The 21,050-nt window shown below is 37.8% G+C and overlaps 1 protein-coding gene across 2 annotated transcripts; it reads left to right on the top strand.

Annotated features, from left to right (window-relative positions):
• The first annotated feature begins 181 nt into the window (after window positions 1-181).
• On the top strand, window positions 182-20,989 carry wipf1b (WAS/WASL interacting protein family, member 1b). 2 transcript variants are annotated; one of them, XM_073851859.1, is made up of 9 exons: window positions 182-246; window positions 521-595; window positions 10,528-10,613; window positions 12,983-13,112; window positions 13,691-13,852; window positions 15,568-16,323; window positions 16,407-16,616; window positions 18,940-19,053; window positions 19,202-20,989. In XM_073851859.1, the coding sequence occupies exons 3-9, from the start codon at window positions 10,563-10,565 to the stop codon at window positions 19,252-19,254; spliced, it is 1,476 nt and encodes a 491-aa protein (XP_073707960.1). In that variant the 5' UTR covers window positions 182-246; window positions 521-595; window positions 10,528-10,562; the 3' UTR covers window positions 19,255-20,989. The 2 variants fall into 2 exon arrangements, with proteins under 2 accessions (XP_073707960.1, XP_073707961.1); XM_073851860.1 differs by lacking the exon at window positions 182-246 and adding an exon at window positions 9,178-9,401 and having other exon boundaries at window positions 446-595.
• Window positions 20,990-21,050: the final 61 nt, after the last annotated feature.

Below are 21,050 nucleotides of genomic sequence, written 5' to 3'. Positions count from 1 at the left end.
TATGACCAGAAATGTGTGAATTATAAATGAATCTCTTTGAATTCAAATCTGATTGACATGCCTGTCACATTTTCCATATATTCACACAGCGCTCAGAGTTTCTGTCAGAAACCGTGTGCAGAGTTTGACAGATGTTTGAGCTCAGCTCGAGGCAGTCGCACACATCTGGAAACGTTGCATCACAGACGAATGTCCCGGATAAAGGGAACGAAGAGTCTGTTGTGCTGGTGGAGGAAGAAAAACTGGGTAAAGAAGCGCATTAGAAGATATCACGTCTCATTAAAAACATTAAGCTGTACTTCCCTCATTTAAAGAGATGTGATACTGCTGAGACGTAGTGAATTCTTGCATGCAGTGTTAAAGCGATACGATGTGAATGTTATTCCTGTGAATGTGATGGGTTGTAGGCAGCACACGCTGCTGGGCGGAAACAGTGGGGAGAAGTTGTGTGTGTGTGTGTGTGTGTGTTTTCTGCCATGAAGGAGTGGCTCAAAACTTGTGTTCCTCTGTGTTTGTGTAGATGCTTCATGATGATGATCGTTGCTGCATTCGGTTCGTAAGCGGAGGACGCGAAGAAAAAAGACGCAAACCACCGGTAAGTGTTAACGCAGACTGTTGGTTTCTAAAATGCCCGACTCCAGGGTCTATTTTGTGACCTGATTTCCCGTGATTTATTTGTTGCTGCAAACTTGTACGTATTATGCGAGTTTATGGTTGTTTTGAATAAAGTGTTAAGTTTGAAATCACTTTTTCATCCACAAAAGCGCAAACGGTGCCAACTTTGAGGGGAAGCAGAGGCTCCCCCACTTCCTGGGTTGCCAGTTTGAGCGTGAATATGTGGCAGGGGGAATAAGTTTTGTTTTTTGGGTAACGTTAGTTTAGAGACGCAATAAATCTTAAGTGTTTTTATTTTCTGCCTGGCAACCAAATCAAACGAATTATTACCGTTGTCATGTCACAGCTTTTTAAATCAGCTGCAGCAGCAAACGATTTCTGATTAGTGAATGAATCGTTATTTGAATCGGATCTTTTCAGTGAATCGGTTAAATTCGGAGCGAGCGATTTGTTCACGAACAGAACGCGTTTGTCGAGGGACTTGTTCCTTTGCAAGGAATTGTATTATCAGAATGAGATGATAATACAAGAATTATTTGGAGTGACCTGAGGAGATTATATTAATTTCTTTATGCAAGGTAAAGGACTTTTGTGAGCTGAAAAATCGAAATTAACAACAAAACGTAGACGTAAAAAGCACGAAATGTGGCTTGCTAGAGGGTGCAATTAAGGTATTACATAAAATAATTGATGAGCGATTTTTTTAACGAACTGAATCGGTTCTTCAAAAGAACCGATTCGTGGAAATGAATCAGACTCGTAAGAGCATGTGGTTCTAATTGACAGGCAATGGGGTCTCCACGGTGATATACAATGCAAGTCATATGCTTTCCTCTTCCCTTTTTCTTTCATTTTTTTCTTGAGCACATTACTTTGAGCTGTCATGTCACAAGTTATTTCAAACACAGTATCATTGTTTTGCTCTGTTCATTCCTCTTAAATGGGTTACCTCAAAGCATTGTTTGTGTGTTAGTTGGCTATGGATTTGTCACATGAAAACATTTTGTGCATTGAAAAGCTAGAAAATATTACCTTAAAACTTTTATGAGACTGCTTATGTCAGCGCCAAGTCCTCCTCTTTAATTTTTTCATGTGTTTTTTTTTACCAAGTGTGAAATGTGACACTATTATGCAGCTGTTTTTTTTTTTTTAAATCACAGTGAGCTGCTGTTGAGACTGTGAATATAGGCGTGCAGTTTTTAGTGAGAACCAAAGAAGGAACAAGCAATTTTAGGCTGCATAAGTCATACAAATAGAGTTCTCTCTCTGCATTAACTTCCTCTCGGTGACAGAAGTACTGTCATAACTTCTACTTCTCTCTTGTCTGGTTTAGTGTTCTTTTAGACCAGCGATTCGAGTCTGAAATCATGTGACGAGATCTAAGATCATCCATTAGATACAAACTTGCATGTAGCCAGAGGTGTCAACGTTATGCTGAGTTTCAGAAAGGAAGTGGACAATAAAGACTGCCTACAAAGTGATGGAAAGACAGAGTAAGAGACAGTGGGCACTTTATTTGCTTGAACATGCTCACTTCATGCAAGCTGAGCTTTCGTAAGCCACTTTTTTGCTTGTGATGTGGTACTAGAAGCAAAGCAGAGTTGACAGAAATCCTGCTTTACAGCTTGACAACATGACACTTTCAAATAAACATATGTATGGTTCTCTGTGGGTGGCCTCTTCCTGCCTGATTTTGCATTTATGATGTAGCAGGTTGTGGTTGAAGGACTCTTTTTGTTTCTAACATTATTTAGTGAGAGCTGGATACCTCAGATTTAACTTTTCATTGTTGACTTTGGCCTCACATTTGGATTCCATAAATTCTGGGTCTTGGGCTGCATCTCAATAGAGTGCAACAGTGCAAAACACTTTTTCAGTGGCGTTGGTTCCGGAACTATTTATTCCATTAATTTTTCCCATAGGGATTTTTTTTAAATTTTTTGTTAAAGCGTTATAAGCCATGACTCAAACTAACCAGCTACAAGGGGAATCACAACATTACAAACTCTGTAATCTGACTAAAAGGTACAAGACTATGTACTTAACGCCTTAAAGGATTAGTTTACTTTCAGAACAAAAATTTACAGATATTTTATTCATCCAAGATGTTCGTCTCTTTCTTTCTTCAGTCATAAAGAAATTATGGTTTTTGAGGAAAACATTTTAGGAATTTTCTCCATATAGTGGACTTCTATGATGCCTGCGAGTTTGAACTTCCAAAATGCAGTCTCAAAGTGCTCTAAACGATCCCAGCCGAGTAAGAATGGTCTTATCTAGCGAAACGATCGCTAAATAAAAAAAAAATTCACAATTTATACACTATCCCCCGGTTTCACAGACAGGGCTTAAGCCTAGTCCTAGACTAAAATGTAAGTCTGAGCTGTTTCAACTGAAATAAAATTGCACTGATTGAACTTAAAATACATCAGTGCCTTTATTTTGTCTCAAGATGCACACCAGTAATGTTTTTTTCTAAGCATGTTTATAAAAATTACTTAAATGTCCTAATTGCATTATGGCCTAGTCCTGGCTTAGTCTAAGCCCTGTCTGTGAAACTGGGCCTTTATGTTTATCTAGCTCTGTGATGTGCATGCATATTCTGTACACTCTGGTTCAAGACAGTTAGAGTATGTTGAAAAACTCCCATCTCATTTTCTCCCCCAACTTCTAAATTGTCCTACATGACTGTTTTACCTTTTTTTTGTAAATGGCGTTTGACCTTCTGCAGTGATGTAGTACGATTTTGAAGTTGGAGGAAATTAGATTATTTTTTCGACATACCCTAACTGTACTGAACCTGAGTGCACAGAATACGCATGTGCTTCACAGAGCTGGACAAGATGAGCATTTAAGGTTCAAAAGTATATAAATTGTACTTTTTTTCCCAGATCATTTAGAGCCCTTTAAATCTACATTTAAAGTGCATTTGGAAGCTCAAACTCTCAGGCACCATAGAAGTCCACTAGAAAATTCCTGAAATGTTTTCCTCAAAAAACATATTTTCTTTACGACTGAAGAAAAAAGACATGAACATCTTGGATGACATGGGGTTGTTTTTAATCTGTTTTCAAATTTTTATTCGGGAAGTGAACTAATCCTTTAAATAAGGAAAAGAATGACATAATCCGAATGACTTAATTCAATTAAGAACAATAGATAAATAATATATAACTGTTGATTTAAAGATGTTGATTGTGCAACATGTTTTTAATTTATTGCAAAATATGCACACAAATATTTCAGTAGTTTGAGAGAGTAGGGAGACTGACTTGGGGGGTGTTCCATAAAACAAGTTTACCAAATAAGTCAGGCTTATTTCAGTTAGTCTGACTTATTGTCACTTGATTTGGCTCAAAATAAGTCAGACTAACTGAAATAAGCCTGACTTATTTGGTAAACTTGTTTTATGGAACACCCCCCAGATCACATAATTCGCAGTGCTTCATGGGAGTGCGCAGGCTCTGAAGCTTTCTTAAGGCTTGAATTTCTGATTGGTGGCAATTTCTTGCAAAATTATTGGTAGTGTAGTTTCTCAGCAACAATTAGCACAATTAAAAAAATGAAAATTAAATTGATAGTTCACCCAAAAATGAAATTTCTGTCATTAATTACTCACCCTCATGTCGTTCCAAACCTGTAAGACCTTCGTTTATCTTCGGAACACAAATTAAGATGTTTTTGATGAAATCCGCCAGCTTTATAATCTCTAGCACCATGTTCGCGCTACACCCCCTTTACGTTCAGAGGAAAGCAAAATGGCGCTAGGGTGACTTGGAGGAGATGAATTGTTGAAGTTATTTAATCAAAGATATCTTAATTTGTGTTCCAAAGGTGAATGAAGGTCTTGGAACGACATGAGGGTGAGTATCTAATGACAGAATTTTCATTTTTGGGTGAACTATCCCTTTAAATATGTTAAAATACTCCAGACTGACATCTTCAACAAAGCATTGTTAATCAACTGCGTAGCTCACAGTAGGTCTGTCTTTAAAGCTTTTAATTTTTTTTAAGGTTTATTTAGGTTTTTTTAAATCAGTTCTCCTGTGCAGAAAATTGGATTTTTACTTCCCAACTTTGACTGTTGCACCAGTTGTTCAGTCATAGTATAAATAATTGGGACTGCATGGATTTTAAGAATAGCATTTTATTTTTATGATTTGTTCTACAATATAAATTACACACATGCGTCAAATTAAAAAGTTGCAAGTTTCACTTGCTATTTAGAACACAAAGTATGCAAATCAGAATGCAGGGTAGACTGCTACAGAGGTGAAATGCATTATGTGCTTGTATAAGACACTGGCACATTAAAACAGACACTTGGCATTTCCAGTTCCAAAAAGAATGTGATGTCCAGCCAAAGTCCCTTTTTTAGACATGATGATGTTTCAAACTGCTGGATGTAAAGCACCAATCCGGACAGGGCAGCTGTAGAGTGTATATCCAGCATCCCATTCTCCATAGTCCATCTCCACTGTTCTCCCTCAAGACACTGGAATGTAAATATAGTTCATGTCCAGGAACATTTACTGTGCACCTCTGTTATGGTCTCTTCTTCACTTTATGCTCCTTTCTTCTCCTCTCACACCCTTTCTTCTCCATTTCCACTTATTTGTGCTAATCTGCTCCTATCGAAAACCATAAAAGTAAGGTCATTTTTGTATGTTTGACTTTATGTAGCACAGACCAGTCAGCATCTGACTTGAAGCAGTGCATGTCGGTTATAACTCGCTGCTTAAAGGAGTAGTTCACTTTCAGAACAAACATTTACAGATCTTTGACTCAACCCCTTGTCATCCAAGATGTTCATGTCTTTCTTTGTTCAGTTGTAAAGAAATTGTTTTTTGAGGAAAACATTTCGGGAATTTTCTCTGTGTAGTGGACTTAAACAGTGCCTGCGAGTTTGAACTTCCAAAATGCAGTTAAAATGCAGCTTCAAAAGGCTCTAAATGATCCCAGCTGAGGAATAAGGGTCTTATCTAGCGTAACGATCTGTCATTTTCTTAAATAAATGAATATTTATGCACTTTTTAACCACAAATGCTCATCTTGTCTAGCTCTGCGATGCGCATGCGTACTCTGTGTGCTCCTGTTCAGTACATTTAGGGTATGTCAAAAAACATCCTACATCACTGTTTTACCTTTTTTCGTAAAGGGCGTTTAATCTTCTTTGCACGTTCACTTTGTAAACACTTAGTTGGTACTTCAGCAGTGATCTGGGATGATTTTGAAGTTGGAGGAGAAAATGAGATGGGACATGATGAGCATTTGTGGTTAAAAAGTGTATAAATATTAATTTAAGAAAATGGCTGATCGTTTCGCTAGTAGGGGTGTAAATCGGAGCCTTCAAGACGATTCGATACGATACCGATTTCTTAAGCCAACGATTCGATTATTTTCGATACTTCAGAATTCCCTGTGATACGATGCGATTCGATTCAATACTAGATATTTTTACATGATATCTATTAAGTTTCAAATAAATCAACAAAAATAGTAAATAATTTGCCTTTTATTGAGAATACAGAAACAGTATTCTATTCACATAATGTGTATGTTCCACTAAAGCAGTTGTGCTCAATGCACTGCAAATAGAACAGCAAATATAAGTTACTGCATCTACAAAGTGCAATCAGATAAATTGTAATAAGAAAAAAAAAAACTTATAGTGCAGATCTACTATGGCCAATTAGCCTATTCACCGTTTTAAAAAAGTTTCTTTCATACAAAATTGGTTACATTTTGAAAATACAATTTGCATCTTATTAAGAGGTAATGGTCACACATCCTCTGCAGTACATGAACTGCAAATAGAATACTACTCCACAAAATCAGTTCAAAATCATCGCTCTTGAAAGTCAGACAACAATGTGAGGTCTGTGAACATGAACAAAATCATAGATGGACTGTGAAACGAAAGTAACGCGTGTGAAGAAGAAGACAGTGAGGTTAGTGCCACCCGCAGCTTAGGAGTAGGTAGTGCGCTTAATACATCGGAGGCATAGACAGTAAAAGAAAGGTCGGAACGGATTCTAAAAATAGACAAGTGAACAAACAGGCGGCAAAATAAACACATTAATCGATATTCTTGCGGACGAATCGATGCATTGAATCGGCGGCTGCATAATCGATGCATCGATACGAATCGATTAATATTTACACCCCTATAAATCGCTAGACAAGACTCTTCTTCCTCGGCTGTGATCGTTTAGATCGTTTTAAAGCTGCATTTAAACTGTGTTTGGGAGTTCAAACTCGCAGGCACCATAGAAGTCCACTGCATGGAGAAAATTCCTAAAATGTTTTCCTCAAAAAACATAATTTCTTTATGACTGAAAAAAAAAAAGACATGAACATCTTGGATGACAAGGGGGTGAGTGGTCAGTAAATTGTTGTTTTTGAAGTGAACTAATCCTCTAAAGGGATCTGTCATTTTTTTTTTTTCACCCTCATGTCGTTCCAAACCCGTAAGACCTTTGTTCGTCTTCGGAACACAAATTAAGATATTTTTGATGAAATCCAAGAGCTCTCTGACTCTCAATAGACAGTAACTTTGTGAAGCTATGAGAATACTTTTTATAGTACCCTAGCGCCATTTTGGAGAGTACCATGACACATGCACATACTTTTTTTTTTTTTTTTGCACGTAACCAAATGTGTGGTGGTACTCTTGTACTTCTCGTAGCTTCATAAAATTACGGTTGAACCTCCGATGCCACATGGACTGTTTTGTCGATGTTCTTGGTACCTTTCTGGACCTTGAACGTAGTAGTAGTATTGCTGTCCATGGAGGGTCAGAGAGCTCTTGGATTTCATCAAAAATATCTTAATTTGTGTTCTAAAGACGAGCAAAGGTCTTACAAGTTTGGAACGCAATGAGGGTGAGTAATTAATGACAGAATATTTATTTTGGCGTGAACTGTCCCTTTAACCACCGTAGTATGATGTATCATTGGTGAAATTGACTAGTTAGTCATGACTGTTTCCCAAAACAGTCTTCGCACCTCTGTCATTGGTTCAGCGTTGATCCAACAAACTAGGACTGTCGTTCATGACATAACCTGCAGTTGCTGGAGTAATAGCTTCTGCTAATTAATGATTTGATATCGCAATACATCTCAGAATATTACAGTTCATTTAAACATCTTAACATGAAATTAAGTATGAAATTGGTGTATACTCTTATATACAGTCAAACCAAAAATTATTCAGACACCAGATACTTTTTGATATTTTTTTTACCAGCGGGTGTGGGACACTATAGTTCATTTATGTTACTGAGGTTAGCAAAATAAAGTAAACTCTGAAATATTATACCCAAAAATTCTTCATATAGTGGACTACCTGTAAAACTGACACAAATTTGGGTCCAAAAATTATTCAGACACTTGCTAATGCGACCTTTTTAGAACAGAGACTGAACTAAATTAAGCATTGCTTGGTCAACAAAGTATTGATAATTGTGTAAATATTGTCATACTAACAGTTGTCAGAATGTTTGGTTGATTGCAATCCATTACCTTTCTATCAAAGTTATCTGACATTATCAAGACAAATTTGTTCTGACACAGTTTAACTTTGAGCTCTTGTCATATTTTATTATCGCGAATAAACTGGCATAATGTGAAAAATGTTGAAGGTGTCTGAATAAATTATAGATGCGTTTCAAAGTCAGCAGCTTTCACTGCAATGTGATTTCTCTGAGATGCTATTGTATCAAACATGGCATCTGAGGTCTGTTTCAATATTTTTGTTCTCAGTCATTGCTGTTTGCCTTTTGCAAATATTCATCGAAACTAAGATTTTGGGAAACGTCACATCATTGAACTATGTTGTAATGACAGAACTTGTGACCAATGTTGGCTAACAGTATTTTAGGGAAATGCACCGCTGGTAGTGTTTACACAGAGTTTACGCTAGTTGTCTGAATGTTAAGCTGCAATAGGATCACTTCATCTTTAAAATACATTTAAAATGTGACCCTGGACCACACAACCAGTCTTAAGTAGCACAGGTATACTTGTAGCAATAGCCAAAAATACATTGTCTGGGTCAAAATTATAGATTTTTCTTTTATGCCAAAAATGAGGATATTAATGATCATTAAAGATCATGTTCCATGAAGATATTTTGTAAATTTCCTACCATAAATATATCAAAACGTAATTTTTATTAGTAATATGCATTGCTAAGAACTTAATTTGGACAACTTTAAAGGCGATTTTTTTTTTTTGCACCCTCAGATTTCAGATCAAATAGTTGTTTCTGTCCTCACAAACCATGCATCAATGAAAAAACATATTTATTCAGCTTTTAGATAATCTCAATTTCAAAAAATTTGACTCTTATGACTGCTTTTGTGGTCCAGGGTCACAAATGCTTAATCATGCTGATGTTGGGTGAACTTAGACATTTCTAAAAGTGGTTTATGAAAATAATTAAAGCAATTCCCCTGGACTTCTGGTAATTCCAAGCAGTGTTTAGCTGATTTTTGGTTTTATCAGTAACAAAGATGCATATCATTTAGGCTCAGCATAACTTAAACTCTTTTTTTTTGCACAGCATCAGGAAGTTTGCTCACTTCACAGTGAGCAGAACGTTTGCCAAGCTGACCGGATGTCCGCTTACCTCTGAATAAAAATACCTGAGAGGGGGAGAGTGAAGGAGAGAGAGAGAGGAAGTGAAAGAAAGAGCGGGAAATAGAGTAGTGTGATGTGGCTGTCTGTAAGACGCCCTTGAGAGATCTTGATGATGAAAGAGGAGACGTTTTAAAGAGCTTGTAAACTGTGAGTACGTTTTCTCATGTGTGTGTTGGCTTGTTCTCTTTGAGTCTCATTTGTGTTCCAACTTCTGGTTTTACAGCTATTGTTGTTTCTTTGTCACCTTTGTCTGAACGATATTAACACCTGTGGATGTGTGTTTATGAAAGGGAGAATGAGAAGTGAGAGGTATATTGCTGTAGCTCTTCCTGTTTACGATCTCTTCCGGATGTCAGCAGTGAGAGGCCTTTACAAACTTGAACTCAGAGAAGAATAAAGTTTGTAATTTGGCATTGCTGAGTGTGTGAGAGAATGTTATTAGAACTAGTACAGTATGCTTTCTACATCTCAGAACACCTTTTCTACACCTTGTTTGTCATTGCATGCTCAATACGGGATCTTGGTATATAGCACAATAGGATATTTGAAGACATGCTACTTTTGTGGCTATGTGAGACCACTTTAGGGTCATGCGGTGTGGTTAGATTAGTACCAGTGATTTAGTGAGTTTTTCAGGCCTGTTTTTTAAGACCTGAAATGTGTGAGGATGTTTCAGATGGTGTTATTCATGCTACATTTGGGTTTCCTGTTTGTGGTGGTAAACACCACTGGTATTATATACAAGGTCAAAGATAATGGTGTCTATGCCAAATAAATAATCCATGATGCCAAATCTTTTTAAAGTATGGTTTGAAGTCAGTGCCGGATGTCTTAGAATTGTACACTTTTTGTGTTCATGTTGGTTTTACTTTAAAAACATTGAATTACTCTAAAACAGCCATCAAGTAACAAACATATTTCCTTACACTTAACAATATGATACATGTATGTGCACACATTTAATTAACAGTATTTTTACTAATGTAAAAATATTTTTGGAAGTAGTTTTTTAGAACTTTCATGAAGTATGAATTAGTTTTGTTAAAATTATTGTTTTTCTAAAAAAAAAAAAAAAAAGATTATGCCCAAGGTTTTTAAGGATTACATTTGTTTTAATAACAAATAACTACTTTTTTTTTATTTGAAAAACATTTTTAATGCAAGTAACCACTCAGAACATCCTAGCAACTGCATAACAACATTCATCATTGTGAAATTAAATCAACATTCTTCTGAAATTAAAAAATATATAAATGATCTTTCTGTTTGCCAGGTCTCAGTGAGAGGAGGTGACAACAAGGAGAAAAAATGCCGGTACCTCCTCCACCTGCCCCTCCCCCGCCCCCCACCTTCTCTCAGGTAAACACACAAATAAACACACACAAAATGCACTACACAACTTTTAAAATCTGAACAGATATTAAAGGAGAACTCCGGTGTGATATTGACCTAAAGTGTATTGAATCATGATACCGAGTGTGAACGTACCTTGCATATTTCATCTCGGTTTGTGTCCAGCTGTCCGAAATCTGGGGTCAGTTAGCCGATGCTCACAACAGGTTGTCAATGAAAGTCAATCGGGCATCGAAGGAGCCATGTAAATAAATCACTGTTTTAAGCCATTTACGAGGCACAAAGTAGCTCCACACTTCATCGGTAGACTTCCTAGGGCCCTGACATTTAAAACGAGACATTGAGAACTCAGAAAAAGCACCGGTAGTTTATTTACAAGAAGATTTATACAGACATCTTCCACCAGGAACAGAGCAGTCGCCGCCATCTTAAATGTAGTCACGATAAATCGAGTGTGGAGCACCAATGAATTTATCAGGTTATCAACGTATCAGGTTGTAGTTTCCTTCGTGCTCGACACTCGACTTATCGTGACTACATTTAAGATGGCGGCGACTGCTCTGTTCCTGGTGGAAGATGTCTGTATAAATCTTCTTGTAAATAAACTACCGGTGCTTTTTCTGAGTTCTCAATGTCTCGTTTTAAATGTCAGGGCCCTAGGAAGTCTACCGATGAAGTGTGGAGCTACTTTGTGCCTCGTAAATGGCGTAAAACAGTGATTTATTTACATGGCTCCTTCGATGCCCGATTGACTTTCATTGACAAGCTGTTGTGAGCATCGGCTAACTGACCCCAGATTTCGGACAGCTGGACACAAACCGAGATGAAATATGCAAGGTACGTTCACACTCGGTATCATGATTCAATACACTTTAGGTCAATATCACACCGGAGTTCTCCTTTAAAACACTAGGCACTTTAAAAATGGTTACAAATAGATTTACTGTCCTCTGACAATTACTCAACATACAGCCATTGTTGTCAAAATAGCTGGCAACGAAAGTGAGTACACCCTAAGTGAACTTGTCCAAAGTGTCAATATTTTGTGTTAGTACCATTGTTATCTGGCATTGCCTTAATCATCCTGTGCATGGAATTGACCAGAGCTGCACAGATTGTTGCTGGGATCCTCTTCCACTCCTCTTCAGGTCTGGAGACATACTTGGCCACCCCATCACCTTCCCCTTCAGCTTCCTCAGTGAGGCAGTTGTCATCTTGGTGATGTGTTTGGGGTCGTTATCATGTTGGAAAACTGCAGTTCGGCCTAGTTTCCAGAAGGAAGGCATCATTTTCTGCTTCAGAATGTACAGTACATAATGGAATCCATGTTTCCCTCAATGAACTGCAGTTCCCCAGTACCAGCAGCACTCATGCAGCCCTACACCATGATGCTACCATCACCATGCTTGACTGGAGGCAAGACACAATTTTCATGGTACTCCTCACCAGGGCATCGCCACACATACTGGACACCATCTGAGCCAAACAAGTTTATCTTATAGTCTCATCAGACCACAGCACATGGTTCCAGTAATTCATGCTCTTTGACATGTTGTCTTCAGCAAACTGTTTGCGGGCTTTCTTGTGAGCCAGCTTCAGATGAGGCTTCTTTCTGGGACAACGCCTATGCAAACCGACTTGTTGCAGTGTGCGGCATATGGTCTGAGCACTGACAAGCTGACCTTCTACTTCTGCAACTTTTAAAGCAATGCTGGCAGCACTCATGCATCTGTTTTTTGAAGCCAGGAACAGAACAGAACAAGTGCTCAACTTCGTTGATCGACCCTTGCAAGGCCTGTTCCGAATGGAACCCATCTTGGAAAACCTCTGTATGACCCTGACAACTGTAGTGTAACTCGGATTCAGGGTGTTACTGAACCTCTAATAGCCTTGGCCATCTTTGTGGAGAGCAACAATTCTAATTCTCAAATCCTCAGAGAGTTCTTTTCCATGAGATGCCATGTTGAACATCCAGTGGTCAGTATGAGAGAATTGTACTTAAAGCGCCAAATTTTAACTGCTCTAATACAAGATGCATAACTTTGTATGGTCCTGTCAAGTAGACAAAAACATAAACACGATGGATAGGACATGTGGCTTTGCATGATCAAACAACATACTGCGGTTATCAGCTATTTTGACAATAATGGCTGTATGTTGAGTTATATTCAGAGGACAGTAAATCTGTACAAGCTGCATTATAAAGCTTGGAAAAGCCAGAACGTTTTTTAATATAACTCTGATTGTATTAAGGGTGAGTAAATCATGGGGTAATTCTCATTTTTGAGTGAACTATCCCTTTAAGTGGTAAAGTCATGTGGCACCAGTGCTTTAATGATTTCTACAGAAAATATCTGTGCTTCTTTTTCTCACAGGCAAACATTGAGAAACCTGTCTTGAATAGATGTGAGCAGCAGGGCAGGAATGCTCTCCTATCGGATATCAGCAAAGGAACAAGGCTAAAGAAGGCTGTTACTAATGACCGTAGCGCCCCCGTACTTGACAGTAAGAACCTTATGGAGTTCCACTGGCTATGTTCTTGCAGCAAAAAACAGACACAACTTAATTTTATATGACGCATATTTGACATGTACTCATAATTGACTGATTTTGAGAAATTGAGATTTAAGCTTAAATAAAGCTATCCTATGATGTATGGTTTTTTAGATAGGACAATATTGGCTGAGAATCTGAAAATCTGGAATCTAAGGGTGCAAAAAATTACCGCCTTTAAAGTTGTCCAAGTTTTTAGCAATGCATATTACTAATCATAAATTAGGTTTTGATATATTTACAGTAGGAAATTTACAAAATATCTTCATGGAACATGATCTTTACTCTATATCCTAAAGATTTTTGGCATAAAAGAAAAATCTATCATTTTTGACCCATACAATGTGTTTTTGGCTATTGCTACAAATGTACCTGTGCTACTTAAGACTAATTTTGTGGTCCAGGGTCTCAAATATTTGACACATGTTCTATTATGATGTTCTTTCAAAACTTTTTGCCATATAAAATGTTGCAACAATTATTGGTTTGCTTTTCAGTCCAAAATATTAAATACATGTTTATTTTGACAGAACCCAAAGGTGGTGGTGGTGGTGGTGGAGGAGGAGGTGGGCCTGGAGGGGGAGGTGGAGGTGGAGGTGGAGGTGGAAGTTTTGGAGGTGGAGGTGGAGCTCCAGCTGGTCTGGGTGGGCTCTTCCAGGGTGGCATGCCAAAGCTGCGCTCCACTCGAGATGGTAAGAACGCACACATGTATGTCAAACAAAAGCTATGTCGCACACATGTATGTCAAACAAAGCTTGCTACATATTAATGTACTGTACTGACACAATCCTACTCATTCATTCACCTGAATTTAGGATCTAGAAATGTTGGCCAATCCCAGTTATGGACGTTTTTGGACCATAAGTTTTTTAAAGAAGTCTGCTTTCTATTTGAATATATTTTAAAATGCAATTTATTCCTGTGATTTCAAAGCTGAATTTTTAGCATCATTACGTCAGTCACACGATCCTTCAGAAATCATGCTAATATTCTAATTTTCTGCTTAAAAAACATTTATTGTTATTATTATTGTGTCGAAAACAGCCGAGTAGAGTTTTTTCAGGTTTCCTGATGAATAGAAAGTTCAGAAGAACAGCACTTATCTGGAATAGAAATCTTTTGTAACATTATAAATGTCTCTTTCATCACTTTTGAAAAGTCTTAATTTCTATAATTTCCCCATAAAATAAAATGAAATTTAAAAAAATTATACTGACTCCAAGCATTTGAATGGTATAGTGCAGTGGTTCTCAATCCTGGTCCTGGAGGACCCCTGCTCTGCACATTTTGCATGTCTCTCTTATTTAACATACCTGATTGAGATCTTCAGCTTGTTAGTTCAGTTCATGGATCTCTCTCCTAATGAGCTGATGATCTCAATCAGGTGTGTTAGGTAAGGGAGACGTGCAAAATGTGCAGAGCAGGGGTCCCCCAGGACCAGGATTGAGAACCACTGGTATAGTGTATAATGTTACAAAAGCTTTTTATTTCAGATAAATGCTGAAATTTTAATCTTTATATTCATCATAGAATCCTGAAAAAAAATTACTCAACTGTTTTAAATATTGATGATGATAATAATAATAATAATAATAATAATAATAATAAATGTTTATTGAACAGCAAACAAATCAGCACATTAGAAGACTGGAGTATTGATGCTGAAAATGTAGCTTTGATCACAGGAATAAATTTTAAAATATAATCAAATAGAAAGCAGTTATTTTAAATAGTAAAAACAATATTATACTACTTAAATATTATTATTAGTAATATTATTTCACATTATAAAACGGTTAGTTCCATTCCTCAATTCTGATTGGTCAGCAGCTGTGTCGTATTCATGATACGGCACTGCTATGACCGCTTCACTCAACGGTTTTGTGTATCATTGAACCCCCTTAGCAACCACCCTTAGCAACGTAAACACAGCTGCAGCAGTTAGGGACTACTTTTTACAGCGGAAGGCAGTTAATGATTTTACTTTATGAAAACGTACAACTTAATATATATAAATTAATATATATTTTTGATTTTAATATTTTTATTGTGTGGTAACCGTTTTATAAAAGCAATAAGGTACGAGAGGCCGTGCTGTATCATGAATAAATCACGGCTGAAGGGCGTTGTTAGGCACGACGCGAATACTTAAATATTATAATATTATTATTATAATTATAATTATAATATATTTAATAATACTTAAATATTACTGCTTTTCCTGTATTTTGGATCAAATAAATGCAGGCGAACAAAGTAGACTTTTTAAAAAAACATTAAAATCTTACTGTCCAAAAACTTTTAACTGGTAGTATATGTTCATAAAATATAATATTTACTTTAGAAAACTGAGAATATATTTATATAATAACCTTGCATTTGTTGGATTATTTGCTCCCCTTTGCAGACTCAAGTGTCAGGCCTCCAGTTCTGCCACCTGGTGCTCGTAGCTCTTGTCCACGGCCCTTCGGAGGAGGATCTGGCTCTGTCCCCCGTCCACCTCTGCAACGCAGTGAATCCGTTGACCCTCCTCGCCCGCGAATGACCCCACCCCGCCCTGAAACACCTGGAGGACCTCCTCCGCCTCTTCCAAGTGCCCCACGGCCCTTTCAGAGTGGGCCACAGAGCAGGGGACCACCCTCACTTCCAGGAACTCCTCGTCTGGGTTCCGCACCAACCCCTCCACCCCCAAACCCTCCTGGACGTCAGCCTGCACCTCCACCGGTGCCAGGTTCATTTGGTCGGCCTCCTTCCATTCCTTCGCCCTCAGCTGGTCATGCTGGCCGGCCTCCTCCTCCCCCTGCACCTGGTCGAGTTGATGACCGTCCTCCACCTGTTCCCCCTGCAAACCGTTCTTCTTTGCCACTCACTCGGGACAGCCCGCCCCCTCCACCTCCTCCATCAGCAAGTAGTAAACCAACTCCTCCCCCAGCCCCTCCTCCAGCTCCCGCCTGTATGCGGCCACCTGTAAGTGCAGCACCTCCTCTGCCGCCAGGACGCCCAAGCCCATCTACTCCCGAAGAGCATACGCCACGCCTACCTGAACGGAACTTGTCACTTGGCTCGCATCCTCCTGCCCCTCCACCTGGGCGTTCCGGACCCCTTCCTCCACCTCCGTCTGAGAGACCGCCTGCATTGGGCCGGAATGCAGGTGGACGAACAGGTAGGACGAGTTGCAGGTGTTGCAGGATAATCTGAAATTCACCTGTTTGATCATTTAAATTGTCTTTGTCTTTTTGTCCACAGGTCCACTTCCACCTCCACCTCCTTGTGGTCGTCCAGGAGGAGGAAGTGTGAGGTCATCACCAGCCCCTCCTCCGCCAAATAGGCCAGGTGTGGAGCCTCACCGTGGTGGCAGTAGACCACCGCTCCCACCAGACAGGCCCTCCTCTGGACCTCTGCCCCCTCCTCCCCCACCTATGGGCAATGGTTACCACAATCAGGGGCATCATATAGGTATTGTAACAGTCCTATATGCTTGTTCAGTTGTCTTGTAAAGTTTACCAAGAATGCATTACCATGCATTGGTACAGTCATTGACACACTATACCCATTTGCATGATGAACTTTTGGTCTCAAAACCATTATTAAAGAATTAGTTCACTTCCAGAATAAAAATGTACTTACTCACATGTCATCCAAGATATTCATGTCTGTCTTTGCTCAGTTGAAAAGAAATGTTTCTGAGGAAAACATTCCAGGATTTTTCTCCATACAGTGGTCTTCAGTGGTGCTCAACAGGGTTGAAGGTCCAAATTGCAGTTTCAATGCTGCTTGAAAGGGCTCCACATGATTCCGTCTGAGGAATAAGGGTCTTATCTAACAAAACAATCTACAAATGCTCATCTTGCAATAACTCAACCTTACGTGTTACAGAAACACGCACATGTGGCGTAGACGGAAGTACCAACCCAGTGTTTACAAAGTGAATGTGCAAAGAAAGTCAAACGCCCTTTACAAAAAAAGTAAAACTGCAATGTCTGACAATTTGGAAAATGGAGGAAAAAGCCCCTACCTTTTTGAACCAAAGTCCACAGATGAAGCACTAACTGCTTGTGATGTTTTTTTTTAACATGATTACATAATGTGTGAAGTCGTGCATGTATGTGCTAGCAGAGCTAGAGCAAGATGAGCATTTGTGGGTAAAATATATATTAATTTATTATTATATTTTTTTTAATGACCGGCTAGGATCATGTAGAACCCTTTGAAGCTGCACTGAAACTGCAATTTTAACCTTCAACCTCAGCATCGAAGTCCACTATATGGAAAAAAATCCTGGAAAATTTTCCTCAAAAAACTTATTTTCTTTTCAACTGAAGAAAGAAAGACATGAACATCTTGGATGACATAGGGTGAGTAAATTATAGGAATTTTTTAATTCTGGAAGTAAACTAATCCTTTAATAAGGAATTTTGTCAGTCCTTTGCTGCTATAATAGCATTCACTCTTTATGGATCAATGCCCAGTAAATGTTGGAACATGGTTGTGAGGATTTGTTCCCATTCAGACATTAGAGCATCAGGGATAGTGTTGGATGTTGGTCATTGGAATCTAGTATGCTGTCCGTGTTCTATTATGTCACCATGGTAATTATTTTACCAAAATAAAGAGGAATCATACAAAATACATGTTATTTTTTTTATTTAGTACTGACCTGAATAAGATATTTCACATAAAAGGTGTTTAATAGTTGATTTTATAAAAATGACCCTGTTCAAAAGTTAACATACACTTGATTCTTAATACTGTGGTGTTACCTGAATGATCCACAGCTGTGTTTAGTGATAGTTGTTTATGAGTCCCTTGTTTGTCCTGAGCAGGTAAACTGCCTGCTATTCTTCTGAAATATCCTTCAGGTCCCACAAATTATGTGGTTTTTCAGCTTTTTTGTGTATTTGAACCCTTTCCAACAATGAATGTAGGATTATAAGATCCATCTTTTCACACTGAGAGCAACTAAGGGGCTTACATGCAACTATTACAGAAGATTCAAACACTCACTGATGCTCCAGAAGGAAACCCAATGCATTAAAAAAAATAAGAAAAAACTTTCAGAATTTGAAGAATTTTCACTTATTATAACATGTAAGTATATTCTGTTACTTCTGTAGGGTAGTACTAAATGGAAAAAAAAAAAAAATTAGGCAAAATGAGAAAAATGTACACATCTTCATTCTGGTCAAAAGTTTACACACCCGGCTCTTAATACATCATTTTTCCTTCTGGAGCACCAGTGATCTTTTGAACCTTCTGTAATAGTTGCATTTGAGTCTCTCAGTTGTCCTCAGTGTGAAAAGATAAATCTTATAATCATATAGTCATTGTTGGAAAGGGTTCAAATACACAAAAATGCTGATAAAACACAGAATTTGGGGGACCTGAAGGATTTTTCTGAAGAACAGCAGGCAGTTTAACTGTTCAGGACAAACAAGGGACTCATGAACAACTATCACTAAACAAAAAAACACACAGCTGTGGAATATTAATGTAACAACACAATTTTAAGAATCAAGTGTATGTAAACTTTTGAACTTTTTATAACTTTATAACTATTATTTTCTCTTGTGGACTGTATTTAAAATGTCTTTTATTCAGCTCAGTACTACATAAAAGAAGATAATCTTGTATGATCCCTCTTATTTTAGCAAAATAATTAACATTTTGCAGATTCTGCAAGGTGTATGTAAACTTTTGAGTATAACTGTATATGAGGGTTATTTATATGTTATATTTGCAGCAAGATTAATGGTGTGTGCATTTGATTTATTTCTCCAAGATGAGTGGGAATCACGCTTCACGTTCCGACCTGTATCGGATCTTCCACCCCCAGAGCCCTACATTCCCTGTCAGAAGACCTATCCTAGCAAATTGGTCAGGAACGAAAGCCGAGGTAACCAATCACAGCTGTTTTCCCGCAGCTGTCGCTTCCACATGCCAATGAATACTTGGAATACCATTCAGTGCTTTCAGCACAATCATGGTCTTACCCATTTGTTTATGTGCCTGTGTGTGTGTTTGTATATTTCTGTCTGTTCCAGGATCAGGAAAGAAAGAGCGAGGTGCACCTCCCCTGCCCCCCATACCTAGGTGAAAGAAGCTGATTGTTTTCTCAGGGCCTGACAATCCGTCCCTTACCAGATTATCGCATTTTCTCTGGTACCGTCTTGTTTCTGATATTTCTCTCCCAGAGCTGTTCATTAGAATATTCAAAAATGTATAAAAGAACTACAAAAATGACACATTGTGTTCAATTATAAACAACATATATTTTATTATAATTAGTTTTTGTTTGCTTTAGAGATGAATACATAATGGCTATTATGACTATGTCAGGTGAAGAGCTCTACAGTGATACTACAGCTAAGTTTGACTTTATTTTTGAGTGTTTTCTGAGTAAGATGAATTGTTGGAGCAGTTGCAGTTCTTTGGCCTTCAGAAGAGTATGAATGTTTAAGCTGTTTGGCTTCTACTTATTCATGTTATTGGAGGTGCACTTATGTCCGTGTCTACTACAAAATATATCATTGCTGAATCAGGGCAACCGTCCCTTTTTTCCTTTAGTGCAAAATCAGTATTTTGGTGACTTTTGGCGCCCCCTACCTTTCTGTCTTCAAATACACAGTAGTTACATACATGCATTGACATTTCAAGCCCTCAAAGGTAAAATATCAGGTAGCTACAAGAGTATCAGATCAGAAAAAAGTCACTTAAAATATTAAACGAATGTGTGTTTGCTTTAGTACCATTATGTTTTTATGTGTATGTGGTAATACGGGCCAAAGTGATATACAGAAGGCTAAATTCTCTGATGCAGCCTGCATGTGAAAATAGCAAGGACTGAGTTTATGGGGAAATGCAGATGACTCTTTTAGATCATGCCCCATTTAAACAAGCCTAAGAGCTGATATTGTATAGGACTGATCTTTAAATGAAAGATGATTTGCCTTAAAATCCTATGCAAGTGTGTTTGTGTATTATGAGATTGTATCTGTGTTGATGTAAACCAAAAAGCCAAAAATGTCTTTAAGAAGTGTTATATTTTATGATATATGTATGCACTTGCTTATTTTGTTAATGTTAGCTCAGTATTATGTTGCCTTATGGATATTTCTCAGATGTGTGCAGTTATATTTGCCTAAAGCGCTTGACTAAAAGTAATAAGTGTATCATACCTTGAATTATATTTCATTTGTTTTCTTACTTTGAAAAAATCAAGAAGCCAAGCAGGGGCTTGGTTTATGCTGCCTTATGTTTGTTTACATGAAGAGAAGAGACACAAAGGCCTTTTAACGAAACATTAAGGAGGAAAATTGCAATGTAGCGTAACATCTGAAGCATCTTGAATTTGTTAGAGAGGAGAGAGAAGAGAGGTGATTGCACAGCCAAAAAAGAAACAATATTTGCCACCAATATTATTAGGAAAAGTAAAGCCCTTTAATTGGTTATGTTATGTTTGCACACATCACAAACAATGCTGTGTGGCCGGATGCTTAATATGGTACTTTAGATCTTGTCTTTGTGCCTGTAGATGCACATTTCAGTTTCATACAACACATTATGTTGTTTAATTTCTATATTTACTTTAATACAAACAGTCTTTTGCTATTCTGGTGTGCCAAATATGTTGTTTTCTAAATAAATATACAAGTGAAGCTGGATTCTGCCCTTCATTAAAATTCAGTATTCAGTATTCCTATATCCTGTTCTTGCATTTTAATGTATTTTGTAAGCATGTTCTTTGGAACTTAGGTGCACTTTTATTTTATCTTTGTGTTTTTTTTTTTTTAATAAATTAATAAAAAAAAATTAAAACTAAAATATGAAAAGACGCCTACTGTTTAAAAAAGAAATATGCGGTCAACAAGGCCCTGTGGAAGTCTCCCAACA

The sequence above is a fragment of the Garra rufa genome, chromosome 12 (genome assembly GCF_049309525.1).
Source record: "Garra rufa chromosome 12, GarRuf1.0, whole genome shotgun sequence".
In the NCBI taxonomy this organism is placed as follows: Eukaryota; Metazoa; Chordata; class Actinopteri; order Cypriniformes; family Cyprinidae; genus Garra; species Garra rufa.
Note: the sequence above shows the minus strand (reverse complement) of the source record. Positions and strands in the feature narration are given on the sequence as shown.